Source organism: Betta splendens, chromosome 8 (assembly GCF_900634795.4).
Source record: "Betta splendens chromosome 8, fBetSpl5.4, whole genome shotgun sequence".
Lineage (NCBI taxonomy): Eukaryota > Metazoa > Chordata > Actinopteri > Anabantiformes > Osphronemidae > Betta > Betta splendens.
This window is the reverse complement of record NC_040888.2, coordinates 5,906,687-5,932,776: the sequence shown is the minus strand read 5'-3', so window position 1 is coordinate 5,932,776 and position 26,090 is coordinate 5,906,687. Positions and strand designations below refer to the sequence as shown.

The 26,090-nt window shown below is 46.9% G+C and overlaps 6 protein-coding genes and 1 long non-coding RNA gene across 14 annotated transcripts in view; 4 read left to right on the top strand and 3 right to left on the bottom strand.

The window, feature by feature from the left end:
- Window positions 1-574: 574 nt before the first annotated feature.
- The window catches only part of LOC114860517 (galectin-3-binding protein A-like), a 206,947-nt gene continuing 181,431 nt past the window's right edge, over window positions 575-26,090 (bottom strand). The window contains exons 2-7 of one of the 2 annotated variants that reach the window (XM_055510872.1): window positions 3,098-3,160; window positions 2,745-2,852; window positions 2,444-2,638; window positions 2,207-2,359; window positions 1,857-2,127; window positions 575-1,778 (exon numbers count right to left, since the gene is read on the bottom strand). In XM_055510872.1, coding sequence (XP_055366847.1) covers window positions 731-1,778; window positions 1,857-2,127; window positions 2,207-2,359; window positions 2,444-2,638; window positions 2,745-2,829 — 1,752 coding nt within the window. In that variant the 5' untranslated portion in view covers window positions 2,830-2,852; window positions 3,098-3,160 and the 3' untranslated portion in view covers window positions 575-730. Of the gene's footprint in view, window positions 1,779-1,856; window positions 2,128-2,206; window positions 2,360-2,443; window positions 2,639-2,744; window positions 2,853-3,097; window positions 3,230-26,090 lie in introns of those variants that run through there. The other variant, XM_029159170.3, reaches the window with a different exon arrangement.
- On the bottom strand, window positions 3,300-8,567 carry cant1a (calcium activated nucleotidase 1a). 4 transcript variants are annotated; one of them, XM_029159173.3, is made up of 4 exons: window positions 8,112-8,567; window positions 4,659-5,327; window positions 4,360-4,563; window positions 3,300-4,281 (listed from the first exon to the last, which is right to left on the bottom strand). In XM_029159173.3, exons 2-4 carry the CDS (start codon window positions 5,302-5,304, stop codon window positions 3,911-3,913), a joined length of 1,221 nt encoding a protein of 406 aa, XP_029015006.1. In that variant the 5' UTR covers window positions 5,305-5,327; window positions 8,112-8,567; the 3' UTR covers window positions 3,300-3,910. The 4 variants fall into 4 exon arrangements, with proteins under 4 accessions (XP_029015006.1, XP_029015004.1, XP_029015007.1 ...); XM_029159171.3 differs by lacking the exon at window positions 8,112-8,567 and adding an exon at window positions 6,700-6,839; XM_029159174.3 differs by lacking the exon at window positions 8,112-8,567 and adding an exon at window positions 5,808-5,954.
- LOC114860520 (uncharacterized) lies at window positions 6,347-8,760 on the top strand. 2 transcript variants are annotated; one of them, XR_003786626.2, is made up of 4 exons: window positions 6,350-6,575; window positions 6,721-7,101; window positions 7,198-7,914; window positions 7,999-8,760. It is a non-coding gene; the product is annotated as an uncharacterized LOC114860520 (long non-coding RNA). The 2 variants fall into 2 exon arrangements; XR_008695379.1 differs by having other exon boundaries at window positions 6,347-6,575; window positions 7,198-8,760.
- On the bottom strand, window positions 8,703-11,728 carry syngr2a (synaptogyrin 2a). Of its 2 annotated transcripts, none has more exons than XM_029159177.3 (4): window positions 11,517-11,728; window positions 10,262-10,499; window positions 10,029-10,159; window positions 8,703-9,926 (listed from the first exon to the last, which is right to left on the bottom strand). In XM_029159177.3, the coding sequence occupies exons 1-4, from the start codon at window positions 11,613-11,615 to the stop codon at window positions 9,732-9,734; spliced, it is 663 nt and encodes a 220-aa protein (XP_029015010.1). In that variant the 5' UTR covers window positions 11,616-11,728; the 3' UTR covers window positions 8,703-9,731. The 2 variants fall into 2 exon arrangements, with proteins under 2 accessions (XP_029015010.1, XP_029015012.1); XM_029159179.3 differs by lacking the exon at window positions 11,517-11,728 and adding an exon at window positions 11,366-11,503.
- LOC114861063 (transmembrane channel-like protein 6) lies at window positions 12,335-17,089 on the top strand. Of its 2 annotated transcripts, XM_029160051.2 has the most exons (18): window positions 12,337-12,687; window positions 12,769-12,881; window positions 12,997-13,074; window positions 13,153-13,390; window positions 13,467-13,533; window positions 13,615-13,872; window positions 13,963-14,138; window positions 14,216-14,357; window positions 14,597-14,740; window positions 14,819-14,973; window positions 15,273-15,354; window positions 15,432-15,529; window positions 15,611-15,706; window positions 15,784-15,859; window positions 15,932-16,065; window positions 16,187-16,351; window positions 16,441-16,519; window positions 16,638-17,089. In XM_029160051.2, exons 1-18 carry the CDS (start codon window positions 12,632-12,634, stop codon window positions 16,716-16,718), a joined length of 2,238 nt encoding a protein of 745 aa, XP_029015884.1. In that variant the 5' UTR covers window positions 12,337-12,631; the 3' UTR covers window positions 16,719-17,089. The 2 variants fall into 2 exon arrangements, with proteins under 2 accessions (XP_029015882.1, XP_029015884.1); XM_029160049.2 differs by having other exon boundaries at window positions 12,335-12,687; window positions 13,467-13,872.
- On the top strand, window positions 17,477-18,901 carry LOC114861064 (heterogeneous nuclear ribonucleoproteins A1 homolog). Its single transcript, XM_029160052.3, has 5 exons — window positions 17,477-17,974; window positions 18,071-18,184; window positions 18,296-18,391; window positions 18,485-18,631; window positions 18,763-18,901. The coding sequence occupies exons 2-5, from the start codon at window positions 18,098-18,100 to the stop codon at window positions 18,811-18,813; spliced, it is 381 nt and encodes a 126-aa protein (XP_029015885.1). The 5' UTR covers window positions 17,477-17,974; window positions 18,071-18,097; the 3' UTR covers window positions 18,814-18,901.
- cenpx (centromere protein X) lies at window positions 19,363-21,544 on the top strand. Its single transcript, XM_029160053.3, has 5 exons — window positions 19,363-19,458; window positions 19,716-19,767; window positions 19,858-19,911; window positions 19,992-20,080; window positions 20,190-21,544. The coding sequence occupies exons 1-5, from the start codon at window positions 19,420-19,422 to the stop codon at window positions 20,202-20,204; spliced, it is 249 nt and encodes an 82-aa protein (XP_029015886.1). The 5' UTR covers window positions 19,363-19,419; the 3' UTR covers window positions 20,205-21,544.

The window sequence follows — 26,090 nt, the reverse complement described above, 5'->3', positions numbered from 1 at the left end:
CCGCGGACAGACGCTGTTCTCAGAAGCCCGTGACTCACCCACGCGGCCCACCTGTGCAGGCACGCAGGTCGCACAGGCACCAGCGGTGAGCCGGACCGGCGGGAAGACGTGTGACGCCTCACACCTGCCTGGGAAGGTTCCGTGATTCACGGTCAGGTCCCGTAAAAGGCCCTCATCCCTCATCGACTCACGCTTCGGGCCTTGTTGGATTTCACTTTTTAGGGAAAGGAGCGAGGACAGTGAAACGCTGGGGGGCGTCCGGTGAAAGCACCGTCCTCGTACCTCGTCTGGACCCTGAGGGACACGTCGCGTGGCTCCGGGGACATAAACACATCTGCCCACCAGCAGCTCCAAACACCAGCGGGCACATGTTTAGTCTGGAAGGTAGAAATGAAGTCCATGTGGGTGCAGGTGGCGTTTAGGTTCACTGTCATTACCCAGGAATTAGGAAACTCAGTAATTCCGTACACATGCAAGTACTAAAAAGTACTCGACTACAATTAGAAGTGCCAAATCACACCACTCTGCTCTTGTTGAAGGAGTTTTGGAAGCAGTCAAAGTCAGACACAGGAAGTGATGCAGAAATCAATTTATTAGCTGGAAACGATACACGATATGATTCAGCTCACAGTCTGATGATACACATGTTAATTAACTAATTCGGAGAAACGTATGAAAAAGACAAATCACCAGCAAATGATTTAGGATCAGCCTGAGCGGATGAGGGACGCTAGACGTACTCCGGTCTCACCACGAACACGTAGGTGTACTTATCATCGGGGCAGGGATAGGAGGCGGCCTCGGTGCCGTTCACTCTGACGTGGGCCTGGTTGTTCTTGAAGTCCTGAACCTGGAAGACGTAGGAGTCCCGGCACTTCAGCAGCAGGCGGTTGCGGTAGAGGACGCTGTTCTGTGGGTTGTTGTAGGTGGACAGCCTCGCCATGGGGAGCGAGTCGCAGCGGATGCCTCGGTTCGAACATTCGTACTGGTTCGAGAAGACAGTCACCTCCCACTGAACCCTATTGTCCTTGAACAGCAGGCTGTTGTGGGCCGGGGTGTTTAAGGACCTAGGCGACCCATATGAAACCCCACCACGGCGTGAATCATAATATTGATTATAACCGCGGTTATACTGCGAAGTCGAAGGAGAGAAAGCGATGCTCCATGGCGCGGCGGTGTAGATCCTTGGCTGGAAGTCGTCGTCTTCCCTGGTGAACTTTGGGTTGGACGACAGATTGGTGAAGAGCAGAACGTTAAACTGGAAGGCCTTCAACATGTTCTCATAGAACAGGTCCTTGTGGGCGCCGAAGAGAGAACTGGACTCAAGCTGATACAGTCTCTCCGCAGGGACCATAGGGAAGCGGATGAGATTGAGGAGCTCGGCCTGGATTCCTGTGCCGACGGCGTCGCCCCTCTGCCCGATCCAGCTCTCCACTGTCTGGAACAGGAAGTACTCGTCTGGCACCACCAGGTCCGAGCGAGCCAACAGGGCCTTGAGCAGCTCCACCGGCAGCCGGCTCCAAGCTGGGGACAGCGTCATGTTTTGGAAATTCCAGGCCAGGTACTGAACGCAGTTCTCCTGGAGAACCAGGTCCTCGCTGTCGCTGGCGTACTTGTAAATGGACACCTGCGTTTGGAAAGAAGAGTCCTCCGGGAGCATTTTAACGAAAAGCCGCCCGGCGTCCTCCATCAGCTGCCTCATCCCAAATTCAGAAGCCATCGAGTGGATGCACTCGGCAGACGAGAAGGTCACCTCGATCTTGCGAGTGTAAATGTACCTATTGAAAGACAGAGTATTACATTTAACATTATATTCAAAACATAATATTAGAGCACAAAGTCCCTCTGCACTGAACCTGAGGAAGGAGGTGAAGTAGGGTTGGCACGACTGGCTGATGTTGACCGTGATGCTACTCTTCGCCGAGGCGTTGAAGAGCGGGACTTGAGAGAGGATCATTTTATGAGCACAGATCACCTCCTCCGTCCCGTTCTCCTGTTTGTCGTCGTTGACGGAGATGGTGAAGTCGCAGCCAACTCCGCTGTCGAAGATTCGGCCCAGGTCATCGGACAGGGTGTAGCTGTGGTCCAGCGAGTATCCAGAAGCATCGGAAGTGGAATTAGTCAAGCCTGGAGACAAATTATTGCATTTTAGGTGAGTGTGAAAAGCAGTGAAAGCACATCTGGACCAGACGTTTGTGCGTCCTGCCTTGTAGGAGCCTGCTTCCTGTATCACAAACGACCCCAACATCCTCTTTGTGGGTGCAGTCAGATGATCCCCAGCCTTTGAAGGCGCAGCTGATCAGACGGGTCTCGGTGCCTTTGCAGTTGGTGTCGTCCATCCAGATGGGCCCCGTCGCCGCTAGATGCCAAAAAGGGAACATGTTGAACATGAACACAGCTCCCAGCTGCCCCCTGGTGGTGGGCGAGAAGAAGGCGCAGTCACCTGGCCCGTAGTTCTGCCCAAAGACGACCTCCTTCGCTCCGGGGAACTTAAGCTGGCGACACAGCACCCGCGCCTCAGCGATGTCCCAGCCGTCGTCACACACCGTTCCCCACCTCCCGTTGTGGTAGATCTCCACGCGGCCCTCTGAGGCCCTGCTGGAGCCAACCAGCCTCACGTCCCCTTCCTGCAAGCGCCCTGGATGCAAACACGCAACTATAATTTGTATTTTTCTTTTACAGTATTGCTACAATAAAAGACTTATTTTTCTCACAAATGACACGAGAAAATGCTTCAGACTCACTGAACAGCTGAAATTTGGTCGCTTCCCCATTCGCATGCAGAAGTAGCAGAAGCCACAGTGTCTGTAGGTTTTGGTGTGTTAGCATTTTTAAACCGCCAGCAGAAAAGTCTAAAACAGAAAATGGCAAAATATATATGTTCAATTTGCTTTTCTTTCCATTGTTGTTTAAATGCATTCTTTAAGTTGGAAAATGAAACTAGAGACTAGTTTTAAGGTGGGAAATGAAACCATCAGTTTCACATTTTCATTAAGCTGGAAAATAATATTACACAACAGCTTTGCGCAATATTAACTAGATAAAATCACACAAAAAGCGCTGAGGTTACATTACATTACATAGAAAGTTACATTACCTTCCTTCCGTTGGTTCCAAAGTGCTGTCGTCCTACGTTGCAACGTTCTGTCTGGTTTAAAGGTGAAACTGCTGCTTCTTTCCCTAAGTTTCGTTTTTCATTTGAAGGAGAAAGGTTGCACAACCCTTGTCTGACTCTGTCTAAAGCTGGGCGAGGACACCGACGCCCCCCTCACATGTAAGTTAATTCACAGGACTCGTGATTGGAAGAACAACTTTACTCAGCTCACCAAAAAAACATTACAAACACTTTGATTCATTAAATCAATTCCCCCCCAAAAAATATTGATCCTGATGAACATGAAAACCTAAATTTTAGCCACTCAAAGAGATGTGGTGTGTGCCTGAATGTTGCTTCTTTAGAATGGGGCAAAGGGGAATAAATGACCTTTGACCTTTTGAGAGTGTACTTTCACATGTAAGCTTCACACCGGCGCTGTCCTGCCGGTTCCTGCACAAACCTGATCTAAAAAGCCGGCAGTAGGTGGAGCGTTAAAACAAGCAGGACGGTGGTCCTCGGGACCTGGATTGGAGAAGCTTTGTTTAGACAAACCCAAAAAAAAAAAATCACAGTCTGGTAAATCAATCTACTGTACATTCATTATTAGAAAGGCTACAGTGTTGCTGAGGGCTGCGTTCTGGTATTGTTCGGTCTGCCTGGCACTTCCCAAGACCCTCATAGCCTTCATTTCTTCTATGTTTAACAAGGGTGATCCCTTAGTGAGTAGAGTTACTTCAACAGTGACTGGATTGTAAACACAGACGAACCACAGCGAGGTGGCCTTGACAGCGAGTCCCTCAGTCCCCGAACCTCCTAGATGAACTCCAGGCCTTCGTATTTCACGTCCCCAATCTTGCTCTCAGGCAAAAGCACGCGTCCGTCGAGCGTGAAGGCCGTGATGTACGTCGCGACCTTCCCGGCGTCTTCTTCCGACTTGAGCGCCAGGATGATCTGGTCGTCTGTGTTGGGGACGAACTTGAAGGAGGAGAAGCCGTGGGTGGGCTTGAGCGGGCCCACCTGGCTCACGAGGATGTTCCTAAAGTCGGGCGAGCAGCTGAGCGCGAGGTTGGTGCCCCGGCGCTCGTCGGCGACCTCCTCGTAGCGCTCCTTGCTGGCGCGGCGCGGCAGGAAGAACCAGCGCTTCAGGGTGTCGCTCCACGCCGCCGACTCGTGGATCAGGTAGCCTGCGCACATGGGGGGGGGGGGGTGGTAAACAGGGGCAGATACTGTGGGAGCAGGCGCGTGTGGGGTAAATGCCTCACCTGGCGGCTCGATCCCGGCGGCAGTCTTCAGAAACTTGTACTTGGGAACCCAGTTCTCGTGGCGGACGTCCCCTCTGAAGCCCACCACCTTCACCCACTCTGGGTTGTTGTTGACGAACTCGCCTTCGGTGGTGGTCCACTCCTTCCCCAGACCACCCACGTACAGGTGCTCGTCCTTCACTGCCATCCACTCGGCTTTGAAACCTGCAGGGAAGACGTGAATTCTCTATTACAAATCCAAACTGAGGTATAAACATGAAAATACTTGAATGAATGCATGCGCAGCCTTTATAACCGACCTTTGGGAACGCTGCCATCGCCGTCGGGTAGGATGACCCAGGGCACGGCCTTGTCTCCGTCGATGTGGTAGACTACGCCCGTTCTGTCATCCACACTGTAGAGCTTCCCGTTGAACACCACCAGCTCAGACAGCTCCATCCCCCTCCCCTTCTCCGACAGGTGGCTCTCCAGCGCCACCCTGTCCGCGTCCCACTCCACCTCCACCCTGTCGCCGCTCTGGGACACCAGCAGGTACCCCCGGCGCATATAGCTGACCCACGTCATCTGCTTCTCGCTGCGAGAGTTCGTGTCCAGGTCGGAGATGACGCCGATGCGGTAGCGGGTGCCCTGCGGCGTGCGCTCCGGGGCGCTGAGCGGGTACGTGTCGTTGTAGCGGGAGCCGGGCTCCTGGGGGCCGCCGGGGCCGCCTCTCCAGCTGGACGCGCTGTAGGAGTGCGGGTGCAGGCCAGAGCTCAGGTGCATGAAGAGCATGAGGAGCAGGAGTACAGAGAGGGCCACGGCCACGATGGGCTTCCACTTGAGGCGGAAACGGGGGTCGGTGGGGCTGGCCATGGAAGCCAACATGGGGAGGCCTCCTACGGAGATACGCAGAGGGTTTACAGGCTCATTCTGCTCTAGTCGGGTGTAGCCTGGGGGAGCAGGCATGGAGGACGGGGGACTGGTTCGACCTGTAGACAAACAAATAGTGAATCAACGTGGGCATATAATGTTCGTCTGCTGATCATTTTAACAGCAGAACTAGAAGAAAGCAAATGAGCTCCTAAAAATTGTTTAACATGTGCTTTTAGCAGTAAACTGTGAGTAAATGTGGTTGGTGATGGGTTTAAGTGTTTAATAAAATAAAGTTATTAATCAACATTGAATGTCTTAGAACCTTTGCCTTTTAAAGCTTTTGTATTTTAAAGGCTTTAGAGTATTTCAACTCTGCTGCTTTGTCTAAGTGTCCTTTAACCCTGTACAACATACAGATTTCATAGAAAAACCCATAACTGCTCGACTTGTCGAAAAAGAAATTTACTGAATGAAAATATTGCTAACCAGTGTTTAAATAGAGTAGGTTGTCTTACAAAAATACTTCTTTAAGCATTTCCTCCTCAGTCAGACAGGACCAACCACATTTAGATCACACAACACTCAACCCTACTCACATACTCTCCATAGGAAAATTCTCTTTCTTCTAAATCAGATCTTTATTCCCGAAGGCAGGTGGGTCATTCATTAAAGCCTTTGTTTTAAATACGGTTGCAAATGAATGGTGAGATGTCACACAGGTAAGTGTGCACCAGGTTAAACATTACACGATAAGCAGCAGGAAGTGGTTCAGCTCTATCGAATAACATGGAGGATGGGAGGAGTCCGTTCCCAGCAGAGAGGCAGTTGTGAACAGGTAAAGCAAGAAATGTGTGTCCAGCAACGTGAAGCAGCACCTGCTGTCACAATGGACAATATTTATAGTATCAAAGTCACAAGGCACAGATGCACGACACAAGTGACGCACAAAAGGTGAAATGAGGCCAAAGTCCAGCGTCTCTGACTGGATCATAGTTTTATTTTCAAACATGCAAAGTTAGAATGTTCTTGAACTAGAGAAGAACCTGTATCCGGTAAAAACTGAGTGGACCCGCGCACCCCCACCTACACCACCAAACACCGCCCACCCATAAAAAAAAAAAAACAAGAACGTGACCTTTGAGTCGGATCAACAATGTGAGATTTCTGCTGCCTCTATACTTAAAGGGTCACCGTCAGAGTCTATAGAGTAAAACCCGAGGAAATTCCACAGACATGTGGCCTCAGGAGCCTCACCCTGAGGCCTGAACCTGGCTGGGGAGCCGGGCCTGAAAGACTCTTTCATTGGGGGCCGGGAGCCAAACAGCGGTCCATTCTGTCAGCACCAGGAGGGCCCTGATTCTGAGGTAAGAAACCCCACCAACAAGTCACTGATGGTTTATTGACTTAGACAGAGTCTGTTTTTTAAAGGGATCAGATGTTAATTTTCAGTTCACCTTCACTGAATCAAAAATAAGAGAACACTCTTACCCCTTCGTCTCCTCCTGGCAGAACGCTCAACCCGGCTCATTAAATTTAACGGACTATAAACGCCACAATAAATCTGAGCTGTCACTTTTCCTCAGCGACGACTACTAGCAAATCAGCCATCAGTACGGGTAGTTACAGCGCTACAATGGACTAGACCCAGATTTGGAGGATTATGGTCCAGTCCAAAGGGACAAACCCTGCAGCAGGTCTTCGTGTCAGCTTTCATCCTTCAAACCTTTGAACGGGCTCGGTAAACAACTAGGTTACACAATGATCCTACCTGTATAAAGGTGAAACGCTGAAAAATCCTGAAGATTCAAAACCAACGCTGCAGCAACCTACAGCACATGTCAGAGGTGACTCGGTGATGCAATCAATAGATTATGGCAGCGGGTTAAGACAGTAAGTGGGAAACAGAACCTTTGACTTGACAAATACAAATATCAGATACTGTAGTTGTTGTACAGTGTGACTGAGGGAGACACATCTAATCTGCAGGGTTGCATCAGTTCACTGGAGCCTGGAGCCAGTCTGATCAAGTTAAGGAAGCTTAACCTGAGATGCTATCACCCACCGAAGGCTCACTTCACCACAGACCTTTGCCTTTTACTGGGATTCTGCTTTTTCTAGCAGAGAATGAGCCTTTGCTTCGTAGTATAAGACGAGACAACGTCATCGCAGATCATCATGGAGATGACGCCAAGTCATGGAGGATCAGACTGACCAACAAAGACTACTATAATATTTGTTAGGAATTTTTAATATGACACATGGAATGACAACTACCATCGGTGTCACCTGGAGGAGTGGAACATAAGGTTCAATATAGCAAAAGCAGATGAAAGGTCTAGCTCCATTCACATGCACATACTCTCATACAAAATGGTTAAAATGCAGCTTGAAGATCTATTATTTTTTAAAGACATTTAGCTTACAATTAAAAAATGGGATAAATCTACAAATCAGAACCAAAAGGGTGAATACATCCATCAATAATTCACTTAATCCCAAACATCTGCACAAGTATTGTCATTAAACAGATGTGAAGGTAAGTGAATGTGATTTACTTCATGGATTAATTGAGGACTATGACAGATACAGGATTCCAGACTAGTCATATTTACGTTATTCTCATGTAGCTAACACAACTTTTCTATTTGCAGGCCTTCGGGTCATGACCTAAACGCCCGCTGCTCCACTACACCTCAGGCTACTGTAACTACCACTAGCTGGATCTGTCATGAACTGTGAGGATAAACTGTGCTTTGTCGTTGCTGATGCCGTCTCTCGACCACATAGGCTCCCGTTGTCGCCAGCAGCGCAGAGGTTAACGCACACATGCCATCACACACTGAGGAGGCTGAGGAGAAACCGCAAACGCCGCATCCCGCAGCGTCGCCCCTCGAACTCACCGCCGCTGTTGAATCTCCAGGTCAAGGTCCGACTGATGCCTGGCGATCGGATGTCATCACGGTGTCGCCTCCTTGCTCGATTCCTTCTCCTCCATTTGCATTGAGCAGACGGTGGGACATGACTTCCTGTATGGAGTGGTGACGTCAGCAGCAGCTATGCGTGCGCGGCCTGCGCTGAGCAAACGCTGCGTTCCAGTGGCATCGGAAATATCATAATCATAAACAAAAATGGCAACCCAGCGTTGTTTAATTGAACAATTATTTATTTAAATAAAACCAAATGAATCTAATATAGCACCTCATCTCATATGCTGCATTGTGCACTCTTTGCTTCATTTTGTAAACATGCGTAGTATGTCCTCTACAAAGAATTATAATCACGTTTTGGCCATGATGACTAATAAAGTTAATTCTATTTTAAAGCATGTGCATAAAGCACTAAGCGGCTTTAAATGATCATGATGTTGGCTACACTTCCCACAAATTCCTCCACACCTATTCACTACTCAAATATTTACCAAGGGAGAACAAGCCTGCACGAAGCCCGGATCCTTCTCTGTAGGAGGATGTAAATCATGAGCTGACCCAGAGTTTCTGACCAGTTTTTATTTGGCAAACCCTGTGTGATACAGAATACTGTAAAAGGCACTTTAATGAGAACCAACCATATACCAGTAAAACTGCAACACGTGTAAAAGCCACAGTATGAAAATACAATGTAGGAAATATATGGTTCGATTGTCATTTGGAATAATAAATATGTAAATTCTGTGAAATCACCAAATTATTAAAATCAAACGTGCGGAATTTGAGGCTTGAAAATATTTTTCTCAGTAAAGGCACATTACACATCTACAGCAGCGAATGCAAATAAATGGTTTGGCTATCTCAAAGCAAAATAGAGTCAAATACTAAACTGTAGTAGTATTACATTCTGAATATTAGCCATTGTAGATCAGCTACTGCTGAAATAGGAAGCTGCTTTCAAAAAAAAGGTTCTCTCAGTGCACAAAAGCCATTCAGTGGTTGATTATTTAAAAAGGACACACAGACCTGACATTGCAGTAGATACAAAGGGAACATTTTCAATGCACCCATTAATTATTAAGTAAATGGGTTTGTTTTCTGTGGAAAAAAGAAGGTAACAAATCATTTCAGAAGTGGTTGTTTGATTATTGCTCCTAAACTACTAAGTTGTATTTGTGCTGAACAGTAACAATAAAACAGTTTGTCCATCTTACCAACAAAACACACAAGTAAATCCCAACCTGCTGATTATTGCCTCGACAGTAAAAGCTCTTAAATTGCATAAAAACAAAAAGGGGCACTGGAGAAACCACGAGTGTGTAGGTGAAAGGAAAATGGCACACAGTCTCTCACTTATTAAAACAATCTTCAACTAACAAAACAATTTCTTTTTTTAAAGTTCAGCTGCTTTATATGGCACTTCCAACAGTGGAACTAACACATCAGTGCACCCAAAACTGTAAAACAAAAAAAAGAAACACTTTCTGCAGGAAGAAAAGAATTGTAGTGCCAAGGACTATCCCAGTTCAAACCATTAGCACATCTTTTTAAAAGAAAGCTCCCGTTGGATTCATGTGTTTGAATCCTAGTTCTTCAATAAGTCGGAGGCTGGTACTCCCCTGCTTGCTGCTGGTTGGAGAAAGGGGACTGCTGGTAACCCGTGGGGCCGCTGTCGTATGGAGCGTGAGGGTATGGAGTAGTGCGGTCGTTGGCAGGGTCTCTGTAGTCCTGATCAAATTCACTGACACCCTCACGATACCTTGCATATGCAAAGTAAGTCAAACACGCCTGTTGAGAGAAGCTTGAATCAGTAAGTCATTACAAGGCAAACTGACAGTCACATGGTTGTCACTGAAATGCACAGTCACATGTTGGGGCGGAGAGTCTCACCCAGGTGATGATTGAGAAAAAGGAGAAGGCCACGACAGCTCGGGGAGCATCCGCATGGAGAAACTCTTTTGTGTTGGACCACTGGTTGGCCAGGAAACAGAAGCAGATGAACCACAGTATTGTCCAAGAACCTGCCATATAGAATATATATAGAAAATAAGCAAAGTCATAAAGAGCGAACATAACAACCAAATGCAATGTAAGATCGGTTGTTCCTGAAGCCCGACTCTCACCTGCGAATGCCAGGTCGCTTATAACGATGTATCTTCTCTCTTTGGCATTGCTGATCTGTGGGAAGTAGGCGTCCAGAATCAGAAAGGCGACGCAAGCCAAGAAGGCCAGGATTCCGATCCCGACTCCAAAGCTGCAGGCGCTGTCATTGCCGTTGAACACGCACGTCGTAGTGGCCTCTTTGCTGGTGTTAATGTAGCCTTCTGCTGTGATGGTCGCAAACACCACAATAGAGAAGATCTGCAAAGAAAGAACGCATGAAGTTATTGCTGTGAAACAGCAGCGAAGCTCGGTGACTCTCATTACACCACACAGTCAGACAACAGGTGGCAGAGACATTTTCAGTTCCTGATCTGTTATGACACTCTAAAACACGTCTTTGATCTTTGTTCTTATCTTCTCTAAATATTTATTATGCCTTATCCAAGCATAACATGAACACACACATTCTCTGATTCAACCTACGCCCCAAATTTAATATAATAGGGTGTTTAAATGCAAAAATCTTTTGTGTCCAATGATGACATTACTTTTTTAACAAAATTAATTTGTTTGATGCCTTTTAGTGTTTTATTACACTCCCTACAAATCTCACGTGTTGCCTGGAGCACAAAGAGGAAAACAAATCCTCTGATGTCAGCACCGTCACTCATTTGGGAAAAATGTCCCTAAAAGGGCCAATATACACCCATTTAGAGCAGTCAGTCAGTTTTAATTTATGTTACTGTAAATGCATGATGCATCAAAAGAGCGACACAAACAGGCTTTGTATATTATGACATGAGGAATCAGACACAATTAACTTTAAGCGGAAGAGAAAGTAATTCAGCACTTGGGAAATTACCTAAACGAAAAACAAATTCCTGCATCTTTACTAACACCGCGAACACACCAGCAACGTTCCTTTAACTGCTGCTTATTCCGTCTTTAAACGGCAAAACATGTTAAATAAACGAATAAATACACTAGAACCCGAATTAACGCATGATTTGCAGGTGTTGAAGTGACGGTGCGGTGACACAGCACTGGACATGCTAACAAGCTAACGCCGCGAAAGCATCATTAAAGCGCATGATTTCACATTTATTTGCAGTTTGCTCTCAGACCTGGCTTCGTGTTCGCTGCTGGCAGCTCATTGCGCTGACGGCCCCGGGCAGAGGCTCATTAGTTCCGACCCTGACAGCGAACATCTGTTAGCAGACCGTGACAGCGGGGCTAACGTCGGCGCTAACGGCTGCACCGCGTCGGGTCACTCACCCAGCTCAGGAAGCGGAGGATCGTCTGCGGCCGCTTGACGAAGCCCTCGCAGTCAAACGTGCCGCCGGCCAGCGAGGCCCCGTAAGCGCTGCCCTGCATTTTTTTAAGCACTTCACAGCGGCTGTCGCGCAGTTTTCAAGCAATGCGACGAGTCCCAGGAAAGTTTCGATTGTCACACAACTTCCTGAAAACTTTCAGAGCCCCGCCCCCCGCTGCGGTGCGTTCACGTGCGCCTGGTAAACTGTTACAGAGCGATGTGGAACGCGTCTCGAACAGCTCACGTTAAAACAAAAATAAATTAAAAATAAATAAATGATATTTAGTTTTTTTGGCTGATGTTATTCATAAATTAGCTTGTCTGTATTATACGATTCCTCTAATTCTACAACTATAATATAATGCACTAATAATACATATGTTCTTTTTTATCAACCAAAAACAATAGACAGTATAGAATCCGAGAGTTAAGAAAAATATGCCTGTTTATATATATATATATATATATATATATAAACAGGTGATTATTTACCAAAAGTACATATATTAGTTAAATTATGAAGAAGCATCCATTATCCATCAGCACAGATTTAAAAGATTAGTTCTTCTTTGTGGCCACTGGAGGACAGTATATAGTTAAATGTTCTTCAATCAAACACAATACTTACTGTGAAACGCTTGAAAACAATAATGACAGACAAGGAACTAAAAACAATATATAATAAAATAATACAACACATTATTATGTTTACATGTGCTTTTTTCTTCTTTACTCAGTGAAATCCAAGCCATTGTTGGGGCCGACGGGCGCCTCTGTGCCAGTGGGTAATAGGACACAGCTGCGGCGACTGAGACACAGTGAGAGGAAGTGTGCTTGAAGGGCTTTGATAGTTACTCAGAAATAGACTGTCCGTCATTTGCATCGTCTCGTACTCTACTTGTGAGGAAGTTGACTGATGTGCAGCATAAACTTCAGCATTTCACAAGAAGCAGCGCTGCACTTCTTCCACCGCGCGTGATGGTGTGGTTGTGGTGCGTGGGATCACCCGCCGTCTCCTTGGGCGGGTTCTGATCAGGACTGGTTGACGCTGAGCCGTGGCTGCAGGCCCTCGAGGACCATGGCGCGGAGCGTGACCGTCAGTGATCACATCTGTGAGGTGGACTCTGACTATGAGTATGTGTCACTTTGTTGCTCGGCAGTGCTGTGTCTGGACCGGCCGCGATTGTGTCCTGTTATTTGTTTGTTTCTCTGCAGGAATATGGGAGATGAGCCAGGTCAGAGGTGCATGGTCCAGTTTGAAAGTGAATCGACGGCAAGCGGCCAGACGTCCCCCGAATCCTTGGAAATGGAGGTTTTAGAAAGCGCAGGTGCAAATACAGAATATCTGCCATTTACTGTGACAGGAGACTTTGAGGCAAATGCTGTAATTATACTAAAAACATGTTTTTGAGGAAGTCAGTGAGACAGAGACGTTTCTTTCAGACAATGCTCCGATACAGAGGCACCGCTGGTCAGCTGCTACCCTCAGGGTCATGTCTTCAATGCCAAGTTCCACCGCCGGTGGGAGGAAATATAAGCTGCTGTTGTGATTAACGCCTTGAGATTCTACCTTGAGTCAAACGTCTCCACCGCACACAGGGAGAAGCAGCGCGGCAGCTGTTGCCCTCCGCTCCAGACGCTCATCTCTGCACCGACGCACCGATCCGGTCTCGTCCCGTGACCCTTCGCGGCCCCTGAGGCGGCTCCGCGAGGACGCGGGGGAGGCCGGCGGCGAGGGGGACGCGCTGGCGTCCGGCCTGCGGGGCCTCTCCGTCGGCGACGGCATGCGGAGGCTGCGGGCGATGCCGCTCAGCCTGGCCGACAAGATGGAGCTCAGGTACCGAACACGCGGCACAGGCAAATAGAGGCCGCAGCCGGGCGCGAGCTCAAGCCGCTTGTGTGTTGTTTGTCAGGAGACTTGCCTTCAGCGACGTAACTGGGAGCTCGCTCATGAGCAGAAGCCGGTGTAGAGGCAGACAGGTAGTGCTCCGGCTCAGATTCCATCCTTTTTACTCATTTATTTACTCATTCATTTATTTCTCTCTCTCTCTCTCGCCTCAGACTTGGTGTCACCCCCCCTCCGGCTGCTCCTCGCTCCTCGGCTCCCTGCAGCTGTGGCAGGTGCCCTTGAAAAGGCTGAGCGGACGCTTCGGGACGGGGGTCCTCTCCTACTTCCTGTTCCTGCGAACCCTCCTGCGCATGAACCTCTTCCTGTTCATCGTTCTGGGCCTGTTCGTGGCCGCCCCTCAGCTGCTCAACCCTCCACCGCACGGCCCTAAAAATGACCCCTTTACTGGCCTGGAGCTTCTCACGGGCGCGGTGAGACTCAACGTTTACCTCAGAGCAGCTTTAGCCTCTTTATCCCAGTGACTTCTTCCTTCACGATTCTCCTTTTGATCCATTTCGCAGGGTTACATCACACATAGTGTGATATTTTATGGCTACTATACAAACACAAACACAAACGCAAGCGATCGATGTCAAGCCCATGACCCACTTGGCTGTTTGAAGTACAACATACCTGCCGCCTACTTCCTCACCATCGCCATCACCTTCTTCGTCATCTGCGTTCGTCTGGTCTACAGGTTGGAATATAACTGAGCCTTGCACGGGTTCACGCGCTCCTATTCCTCCTTAACCTCTTTTTCTTGTTGCCCTGCAGCGTGTCCAAGGCCTTGGGGAAGAGTCTCCATGTCAAGTCCAACAGGAACCTGGCGGTGAAGGTCTTCTGCTCCTGGGACTTTAAAGTCTGCAAGAAGTCCTCCATCAGGCTTCAGTCTGAGAAGATCAGCACTCAGCTCAAAGTATGGGTTCATCTAAATACCTCTCAGACTCACTGTTATTTTCTTAAATTAAATCAGCATTTCCGCTTGAGGTTGTAAAACACGAACGTGCTCGATCACAGTTCCGCTCAGTTCTGCACCTGGGGGGCTAAAAACAGAAGGAAAAGCTCTGTTCGAGGTCTTGTCTAATTATAGCTGCTGTCGCGGTCGAGTGTCCCGTTAGCGGTTCAAACACACATTAAACGAGCCGTTTCCAACAGGAGCTGCTGTCGGACATGATCCTGGGGAAGGAGGAGAAGAGCTGCGCTCAGAAATGCGGCTCTGTCCTGGTGCATCTGCTGACGTGGGCCGTGTGTGTGGCCTGCATCGCCGGCAGCGCCTGGGGCATCCACAGCCTGTCAGAGGTGAGCGGATGCTGAGCACCAAACCGTCTTCCATCTGTCCCCCTTTTAGCAGTAAAAAGGAGGCTTTAACGTCCTCAGGCCAGAATCAAGAATCCCCCCAAGGACACGGAGCTGCTGTACTTTCCCGTTGTGGTGTCGGGCGTGAACCTGCTGCTTCCTGGCGTCTTCAACCTGAGTGCCTGGGCAGAGAGCAGCCACTCGCCCAGCGTTCGCGTCTACGTCTCCGTCTTCAGGTGAGAAACTGGGTGATATCTCACTTTGGTCGCAGAGATTAAAAAAAGGAAGCTCTAAGAAACACTGTGTAAATAAAGCACATAAACCCAAAGGCCAAAACATTAGAACCAACTAGTGGAGCTCATTGTGTGAAAGTGCAGTTGATGACATGTGGTTAGTGTTAGTTCAGTAAGAGGATAATTTAGGCGGATGTTGCATCATCTCTGCTCTTCACAGCCTTTTGCTCCTCTTAGTGTCATGTGTTTTTCCATTTCCTTGTCGCTTCACGTGGAAAAGTCAGTGACGTCATCTTTCTTAGGAACCTGCTGCTGAAGGTCAGCATTTTTGGCGTGTTGTGGTACCGCTGGTTGAAGGGAATCGCTTGGGAATCGGGCCTAGAGGTGAGGAACGTGCTCACATTTAAACGTGGGAACCTCCCGTCCACTCCACTCATGCACTTGATGTGCGTTTCAACCAGTGTTGGGAAAACGCCGTCGGGCAAGAGCTGTATTCTTTGCTCGTGATGGACTTCATTTTCACGGTGCTCTACACTCTGATGGGCGAGTTCCTGTGGAGGCGAGTTTTTACCCACAATCCATTGCAACACGCACCCTAAACTGGAAACCGTGACAAACTGCGCTGCCTCTTCCTTGGTAGGCTGTTTACTAAGCATATGCTGATAAGGAAGAGGAAGCCGGTGTTCGACATTGCTCGTAATGTGCTGGAACTCATATACGGACAAACTCTTACTTGGTAATTGCACAACTCACAAGTTGCACTTAAGAAGCTAAGTGAATCCACTAACGGACGCCTCCTTCTGCCGTTTCCAGGCTGGGGGTGCTGTTCGCCCCGCTGCTCCCCGCCGTCCAACTCCTGAAGCTCTTCCTGCTGTTCTACATAAAGAAGGTTGGAGCAGCAGCCGGGCGCGGTGCTGCGTGACTGCGTGCATGTGTGACATTGGTGTGGTTTCCCCAACAGAACAGCGTGATGCTCAACTGCCAGGCCTCCACCAAGCCCTGGAGGGCCACTCAGATGTCCACGCTGTTCCTCACGCTCCTCTGCTTCCCCTCGTTCTTCGGCGCTGCCGTTTCTGTCGCTTATACGTTGTGGACGTGAGTACAACAGAACGTCCCCCGCCTCGATCACCATGAAGCTCACTAGCGAGTCTATGGATGGAGGAGCTGGTGCGGGTCCAAATGTTGTTCTGCGTCTACTGCACGCTGTCGTCCACAGGATTCAGCCCTCGCGAGTATGTGGCCCTTTCAGGAATCGCACTAAGATGTTTGAGTCCGTGAAGGAGTCAGAGAACTCCCACACGGTCCTGTCTTGGCTCGACAAGGTGTACAGCTTCCTGGTGGACTATCCACTGCTGCCATTTCTCACCTCTGGAGTCTTTCTGTGAGTTGTTGTCTTTTCTGTCCGATTTGCATCATTTATCGTTGGCATTCAAATGAATTCCCCCTGATTTCTGTTGGGTTTTTTTTCAGATTTGTGATTTATTTTCACTCTCAAGTCGTTGATGGTCAAAGGAAAATCATCTCTCAATTGGAAAAGCAAATTGAAAATGTATGAACTTTTTAATGACAAGGCTTACTTTACGTCACAGCACTGAACAGATAAACAATATATATATATACAGTATATATTAGATTTTAACGTGGTTGTTTCTTTTTTCTAAATATAGGAGGGAAACGACAAACTCTTTCTCATCACCAAACTGCAAGAAATGCATGAACGAGAAGGTTTGGCTCCTTCACACAGATGAGCTCTTTGCACTGTTTTCTCTTCTGTGGATGTAACAAACTTTACCACTTCAGCGTTTTATTGAGGGTTCTCTATTTAAGAGTATTTAACTAAATTTCCTCCTTGTTATGTGGCTGAATTAAGCTCACTACATGCTGTAGTGAGCTTGATGTTGAAGATGTTATCATCAGAGACGAGCATGTAGATTAGGGCCAGGATGGATGTAGCAGCATCAGGAATGTGTGTTTCCTGCCAAGAAGAAAACCTGTCATAAAAAAATGTGAGTGTGTGCATGAGTGAGACGCTTGCGTTACATACTGGATGTTTATATGGGTATAATTTTGTATTTGTAATTATAGTATTTGTCATTTTAATTTAATAGAAAAATACAAATAAATGTGAGTTTTTCTTCTGTAATAATGAAAGAGGAACCTTGTTTCTTTTATTTTTAACCCTCTACAGTTGTTTTGTACTTTTGCTTAACTTACAAATTACAAAGAATAGTAATGTGTGCATTCCAGTTTATTGTGAAGCACTGTCCCGTATTTATTTTTTGCCCAGCTCAACCTGACCTGCTGAATGTTATTATATAATTAGTGAGAAATGCAGAGCCTGTGTGTGTTGGCTTTGCTCCAGAAAACACGCGACCATGACTTCCGAGAACACGTCGAAGTTACAGAGAAGCGTTTGCAAAGTGCTTCATCATCATCGGCGCTCTAAGAATACTGCCTAAAGATGTTATCTGTAAGAAGTCACACGGGGAAGGAAGTTATGTTAAACAGTTTCATCAGGGCAACTGTCCTATATATTTTTTTTTTTATCCTGATAAGTGCAGCAAACACAATCTGCTTAATTAAACACAGACAAAATGTACTTAAAGTTGGAATAGGATGAATTTAAGCCTTGCAACTATTGTGACTGCAGCATTTCATTCACATGTGCACAGCTAAAACTTAAATCTGTTAAAATTAAAACCACACTTGTTGCTGCATATCTGCACATGCAGTAATGCCACACATTTGAGACTCTTGTTATTTAAGCCAAACGGTCAATATACTCAGTTCCTTGCCTGGCTTCTAAACAGGTTGAGTAAGTTATTTTTTTCCTCATGCTTCCAATGAATTTCATGAAAAAATCCAGAATGAGATTTCCTGGTGTGACGTAAGGAAAACAAATGCACGTATATGTACCTGTACTCACGCCACGGTTCTCTATTCACCTCTGTTTGCCTCCTGTGAGTTCATTTCACACACAAGACGTCTGCAAGAACTGCCTCTGGTGAGCAACCGTCGGCTCGAAGATCTGTTTAACATTTATCACGTTGGTATAATCTTTTTTTTTTTCATAATCATTTGACTTCCTCCCACAACGCAGTGCTTTACAAAACGATATCTACTCATCATGGATGTGAAACCAGCAACTAAAGGAAGAGTGTATATCACTCTGCCAAAGGAATATATGGAAAGTTTAATGAAGCACTATGACCTGGTAAATAGTTCCTTTCCTGTCTATAGCTGCAAATATTTTTCATCCACAGTTTATTTTTTTAGCCTACGGTACAACATCAACAGCGTTGATCAACATTTTCTCATTTAACAGGACCACGGGTTGTTTTTAAGGAATCTAAACCCCAGTTTAAATAGGAGAAGCATACAAGATTATTTTGAAACATGGGGAACCGTCACAGCATGTGAGGTAAGCACTGAAAATCCAAATATGAGCCTCTGTTTATGCATAGTTTTATAATTAATAAACTAATCTGCTGTCACCTGTTCAACCGGATCTCAGATTACATTGAACCCAAACCCTGAGATCCAAAATGCAGTGGCCTATTTGAGGTTCTCTTCAGAGGATGAAGCAGACAGAGCGGATTCGGCTGGACCTCATACTATCGAAAACATTGAAGTGGAAGTGAAAAGAGTTGTTCATCTAAAGGTGAGTACGTGTCATCATACCCCCAGTTGTAAGTGGAGATAAAAATTGTTTAGTTGTAGAATATCAGATTTTAAAAGAGACTGTTTGCTCCCTGCAACTCCACTGGCTAAATAAGACATGCTATTTTTCAGATGAAGCATACAGTTGATGAGGTGTCCACAGTCCCAGCTGTAACTTCATAACAAGCATGTGTTTTTTATAACCTGCTGTGTAAACTGTGTTCATATTATATGCTGACCAATTTGTTATTGTGTTGATTTATCATAAAAAGCTTCTGTCTTAGATGGAAAATTAATTATAAGAATGTTCTGCCATGGGGGCTGTATTAGTGCTGTGCCTCTACTGTGCAGCCTCTGTTGGTAGATGTATTATGATTTAACTTAAAACACTCTGTAATGTGAAAAATAATCCTAACGACTGACTCACATCATTATCGTCTTTGTATTCACCTCTTTGTATACAATTATTTATTAATAAAGCAATGCATTATCATAGCAGCTTCACTGTCCATCTGAATTCTTTTTAAATGCCCAAAATAAAGCAGCCTGTCAATGACTGTAATTATCAATGTATTCAAACGAACTTAAAATTCGAGTTAGACTGACAAAGATAAGCATCAATCATTAAATGTGGTATGCAGGGGCTCTTCTCTGACAGGAAAAAGTTAGAAATAGAAACTACTGAGTAAAGAGGGGAGGAAGGGGGGTGACGTCATGACGCATTATGACGCCAAATGCGTGTGACCAATCCCAAGCCAGAGCGCCAAATCTTGTCATAGAATCAAAAACATGGCGGAACAGCAAGACGTCGAAATTAGCTTCAGAAAGGTAGGAGCGGAAACACAACGTTGTGGGTTATTACCGTCCGAAGTATCTACGTCGTCGTTCATTTAAACGATGCTTGGGATCGTGGGAGCTAAGAAATTATGTTATTCAGTATAATAACAATTTCTGGACGTCGAATGGAAAAGTGAAATGTTGTGGCAATACATGTGTATTATAAGTGCAAAAATACATCATCTTAACGCGTTTTCTGTTTTCCTTTACACTGTGACGTCAATGTTCTTTATTTCCCACGTTAACAGGACACGGTCGGCAAACTGTTGTGTAGTTTCTTCAGGGAGGACAAAACCAGACGTGAGTTTGACAGGCGCTGTCCTGAAGTCACGTGTTGTTCCAACGTGTGTTTTTAACGTATTTCCGTGTATTTCCGTCCCCGTGTCGCAGTTAGCGGCGATGCTGCGCTGCTCATGGCAGAGATGCTGAACGTGTTCGTCCAAGGTAAGACGCCTGTTGGGTTCCGCCGTCTGAGACGCAATAGATTGATGTTTTATGATTAATAAGCTTTTATTATTATTCAGAGGCTGCACTGAGATCACAGAAACAAGCTGAATCCGAGGACTGTGACCGAGTAGACATCGAGCACTTTGAGAAGGTCCTTCCTCAGCTGGTGCGTACAGTTTCTTAACCATCAGCCATCATTTTACACGTTTCAGTACCAGTAGGGAAACGTCATCAGTGCTTTATTAGTACCTAATATCACGTCTCTTCCAATGCAGCTGCTGGACTTTTAGCACAGCTTCAACACAAGATGGCGCCAGAGAGCTGTCTGCTCGTCCCTACGTGAGACCTACTACCTCGGTTCTTAACGCACGTTGATTCGAGCTGATGTTTATTTTTTTTCCCGTTTAACTGCAGTTTAATTATCACCCAGATGTAAGATTCACGTTGTGTATTTATTCAAGTCGTGGGATTTAAGTAGAAAGCAGCAGCGGTGCTGTTCGCACGCCTCCGTGCCACCACCAACACGGCCCACCTGTGCTCCTCTTTGCAACAACAGGTGCTTCCAGTATGCTCCATGGCTCCCTTCATCAAAGCCTCCTGGAGCAGTTGGAAGCAATTAGAGTAATAAGGGGAGCAGCCAGTCCCTTAGATGATGACAAGTGCTAGGAAAAAAGGAGTACCCCCTCCGGCCACTTTGAAGTTCCCTTTTGCTGTCCTGCGATGTTTAGTTAGAGGTGGGGGGGGGCAAAGGGGACCTCTGGCACATGGGGAAAGTTGAATGGGAGTGTGTGTGTGCACGAAGGGCGTGCATGTGTTAGCTAAACATGACCAGGGACCACACGCATAGATGCTCTGTTTGAAAGGACGCAAAACAAAACACATTGGAACATGGTCCAAGAAGAGCGGGGTGTAATTCTGAAGGTAAATAAACAGAAGGGGTGAGTAGCAGAGGTGCTTTCTCCCCTTTCATCACGGCATATGAGGAAGTTGAGCAAGGTTAATGCAGGGTGTTTTAACCCAAGTGCCTCTGATGGGTCTCCAGCGGTGGTGTGTTTGACCAACGTGTCTTCAGAGTGAGTCAGCATCGCTGTACAACACCTCACACTGTTTATTTGTGTGGCTCGTTGCGAGTACAAATGCTGCTCACGTACAGCTGGAAGCAACTTAGAGCGAAGTCAAGAGTCCAGGCTCAGGTGGCTGCTCAAGGACGCAGCGCTTGGAATTTGACCTTTTTTTTTTTTTTTTTTTTTTTTTTTTGTAGGGCACGTTTTAGCAGTGTCCAGACTGGATTTCTGTTTCACAGGAGTAAATTTCACAGCAGGCCATAAGTGAAAGGCCTTTCAGTTTAATGGGCCACATAAGGAAGAAACCTAATGATAGAGAAGCAAATGGCTCATTAGGGTAACGATTATAAACTTAAAGCAACTCCTGCTCCCTCGTTTTGTAAAGAGGTGTAAACGGCAAAATTTGTTTCTTTATTGCGACCAAACTGATCAGTACATTTTGTAGCTATTTTTTTTGAATATGGCATTAGTTTTATAAACCCTTACTCGGTTTACTAGCGTTAAAATGAATCTTTTCCAATTCCTAATCACTGTAGATGAAATAAAATTATTTTCCTTTCTCTCTGTGACTGTTTTCCTTTTTTATTTGAGCTGATGGAAGCTCTGTGGAGCACTACTGTACAACATTTCTCCTTAATCATCGTAGTGGATCAAATTACATGTGAAGGCTTTAGTATTAAACATGCGAAAGCAGTTAGTACAAGAATGGGGAGGGGCATTGAAGAGAGTAATGAGTTAAAGCTTTTCTTGATCATACTTTAAAGGCAGGGAGTGTCGACAGCCGCTCCAGACACTTTGGAGAAGCTCCGGAGTGAGAAGCTTTTCCCATCAAACAGACTGATCTGCATCCAGCTTTTGGCTGGACAGGCCTTCGCCTTCTCCCAAGATATGTGCTTGATTGTAGCGATTACTATTAAATGAGATTTTACAGAAGCAGCCGTCTTTATTTCCTACTGGTACGCAGTAACGTTTGGCTAATAGCATTTCTTTTGCGTCGTCACATTGACAGAGTTTTTTAAGAAAACCCCTAACTTTCCAGTTACGTTAACCCTCCGCTGTAATTATGTGACTGTGTTGTGCTCTGTAGCCCTGTGAAACACATTAATGAAACGAGAGCCGCGTGTAAATCAGAGGATTTGTGTTGAAGGTGATCGTGGTCTTGGGTGGAGTCGTCCAGCTTGAAAGTCCCTCTGAGGGGATATTCAGATTATTTCACTCCTTAATTCATCACTGACATGTCCATGTTTTTTGTTCTGTCGAGAGGACAACTTCTTTCCTCTTTCCAACTTTATGTCATCTCAAAGCCTTTATTTTTGGATCCGAACTGGGGTCTTGTCTGACAAATGAACATACCAACATACACCCATTTCCCAGACTCCTGACCTTTTAATTACTGTAGCACCAAGCAGGCGAAATGTGAAATGGAGAAGTTTTCATAGCTTTTATTTGTGTGTGTCACCTTAACGTACATCTTTACTGTGATTAACAAATCTGATTATTACAGTCAGATTATTTTATACTGTGTGAAAAATAGAGACTGCTGTAAAATCTCTTTTAATAATAACTCACCAGGAGACCCCATCAGTCCATCTATAAGAAGGTGCCATCTGCCATTGTGCCCTATGTTTGTCAGAACTGACGCGTGATTGCCTTTCTGTGTGCATGTATGTGCTTGCATGCATGTTATGCTTGATGCGGGGCTGCGATGCATTAGTGCTCAGGAGACAAGGGGCCCCGGTGGGCCCCTCATGGGCACCCAGCGCTCTAACCATGAAGGAATGCTGCAGGGGACACAGCGCATTCCTCCGAGATGCTCCACACGCAACTCGCACATGAAAGGTTTACGGCGCCGTCGAAAGGAGCACAAACAAAACACCGGCGGAGGACGCTTCGTGCGCTCGCACGTGTGGAGAGAATGCAAACACGGAGGCAGCATCTCTGTCTCGCTGTCTGCATCCCACCGCGACGTGCGAGCTTCCTGGATGCCCCGGGCCTCTCTGAGGGTCCCGGGGTCCTCGAGGTGAGCTTTGTTAAGGAGCCACGGGGCTACTTGCGTGCTCTGGCGGCATCACTCCTAACTGGCTGTGGCGCTTGGCTGTTAGTCTGAGGCTGGAGGTGGTCTGCTGCTGTGCTGTGTGCATTGACTGGGGCTTTGGCAGCCACAGGGGGCGGAAGGGATTCTTCCGGAACCAGCGAGGTGGATGATAAGGTCAGAGACCTTGGCATGCAGCTGAAGAGGGAAACATGGAGCAGGAGAGATGTACAATTAGGCCTGCAGCGGGGCTATTTCTGGAGCCCTGTACTCGCACCTTAACTGCATTACCCCAGGTCCCCTCTACTCTCGCCCACCTCCCTCCCCCGCGTAGTGGCCTACATGGTCAAAACACAGGCAATAATAGAGTAATCCGCTTACGTAACGCCGCACGATCTCATCGAAACAAGGCCGTTCAATTAATTTTGGGAGCATCTAAAAATAAAGCAGCTCTGCTGAGGCGACGGTGGGGGGGGGGGGGGGGGGGGGATACTCGTACCCCAAACGAGCCGCTGAGGACTGGAGCCCAGCGGCGCCTTCTATTTTTAGGCGCCATCAAAAGCGGCCATATAAAAATACTCCACCACTTAACCTCACCAGATCTGTCAGTCATGCTTAGAGGAGTCGCGACCACGGAGGTCACGCACTCAGGAGGATGAAAGGGCCGATGTTTGGTGATATTTAAAAAGGAGCTAGTAATGACTGAAATCTCTTTAGCTGGTGGCAGGTGGCACAGTGTGAGCTTGGCCTTTGTTAGGTTTGTTGAAGGGCGTCATCTGTGGACATGTGAAGCCTCTCGGCAATGGGCTAATAACCGCTAGCGTAACATCAGAAGTAGGGATTTGGGCAAATGTGAGCAGGTTTCATGTCTAGCTGGAGAAATCACAGGTAAACAAGAGGTAACGCTGGCCACGGAACTGTTTTTCACTGGGTCAAATCAGTTCTCCCCACATGTTTGAAGGCCAGCATGTTGACTGTCTGTCCTCACAGTCGTCGGGGGGCACCGGAACTCTAAATTAGCCCTGGCGAGTCAACAGGACAGCTTTCATGTAGACAAGGGCTCATGTCAGATTGCAGGAGAGGTCAGGATGTTAGGGTCAGAGGTCAGGCTGCAGTGTTGGTCCGTGTCTTTAACAGCTTCCTGTCTGCTGTGTTGTGCACGTTTGAGCAGTAATCCCCAGTGATGCCGGTTCAAAGCGAGGAGATTTCCTCGCTCTCTGCTCCAGGTACCAGGCTCCACACTCCCCTCGAACTCTGTCGCGTAGCTGCCGCTGATCTGTGACACGGAAGCAGTTGAATGAGTGCAAGGCCGAGGTCCAGTATCTGGAACAAAACATTTTAGGGCATCAACTTTTCAGACTATCCAGTAATTTAGATTTTGAGTCAAAGTAGCTCACACTAGCAAACGTTCAGATTGATGAAACCTCCTACATCCATGCGGCTCAAAGTGGCTTTTTAGTACACGCACTCCCATATCGTTAACTTTCAATAATATCTAGGCAAATACAAGAATCAAATGAGCTCTGCTTGCTGTTGCCACTGTCCAGACTTGCCTTTACACTGTATGGGTGGAATGTGCATGTGCGCTCCCCCACCTGAAGTGCTTGCACATCTGTAACGCAAGCATCTGTCTGTCAGGGCTGTTGTACCTGCTGAGCATCAGCGTGATAATGTGATTGTTCTGAACAGACTGAAGCTGCCGGGCTTCACTTCAAACCAGCTTTAAACCCCTCGCCTTTAAGATTTCACACACTAAAAGCCCGATCTGATCTTTGACGCGAGTGTTTCTCGTCAAAATACGGAATGACTTGCACTGACGCTGCAGCTCAGACTCAGACTTTGAAGGTGCACCTGCTTCGCGTTTTTAGGGCAGAGGGAGGGTGAAAGCGCGGGGACACAACAGGTGGCCGCCTTTCCCTTTGAGAGCGAGTGTGGCCCTTTGTTTTTTCCTTAGTGACCAGGAGAGTGATTTACCGGCATCTCCTCACATGAGGCTGAAATAGTAAAGTGCTAGAAATATTGTGGAGGAAGAGAACGATGGCGGCGGTGCTGAGATTGCTCTGAAACACAGGTTTAAATCACATTGTGATTTTTGTTCATACAAATCCAAACAAAATGAGCAGAGGCCGACGCCAAATGACCTTTGACCTTTGTAGCACAGTACTGCACACCGCTCTCTCCCAGGGTTGGTCCACTTTCATCTGAGGAAAGGACAAGACATGGTTCCCGACATAAAACGCTAACGCTGTCCAAAAACAGCAAAACAGAGCAGATTCACTCCTGATGAGCCATAATTAAAAAAAAAATTGCCTTTCCTAGAAAAACAACAATAAATTTGAGAGGGCTTCAAAGGGATCACGGCTGCTCTCGCTTTTTTGTGCATAAACCAAAGGACCCGTAATGTTCTCAATCCACTGAGCTGCTCGCCCAGTGATGAAACGCGCGTCCGAGAGCATATTGAGAAAGAGACGGAGGGTTTGGTGAGGCCGGCAAAGAAAAGACAAGGCCCCTTTGAATTCGACTTTTATGGGGCCCAAGGAAAGGACTGTTTGCTAAACAGTTAATCTCGTTTCTCTCTGTCGAAGGATTCTCAGTCAGCCTTAATATGGTTATATTATCTGAGCTACACCAAAACACTGCCATTAACGTGGGAAATGACCCGGAAGCACAGCTCCTGTTGGACAAGACGGGCCGAGGAGCTCAGGATGCACATCAGTGGGAGGGCAATATCCTGCATCCTGATTCTGTGGAGAGGCACGGCCGTGACACGTCTGAGCGGCCAAAGATAAAAGGCCAGGTGTCGCCCCGGTCCTCTCCTGTTTGCCCCCCCTTCCCACCCCATCCCCTGCCACAGGAACCCAGATCACTGGACTGTGGAGCTATGTGGGAATAAGGCCAGTGTGACATATACATGCCCTGGTTTCTCCTTTGTGAAGTAATCAATTAATAGGTTTTCTGGGCTTAATGAAGAAAAGGCATTTAACATAATCCACAAAAGACACCAAGAGACACCAGAACAATGTCTTTAGCCCATACTGGTTTTACTGGTGTGTTCACCTTGCTAGTGTTGGTAACCAAAC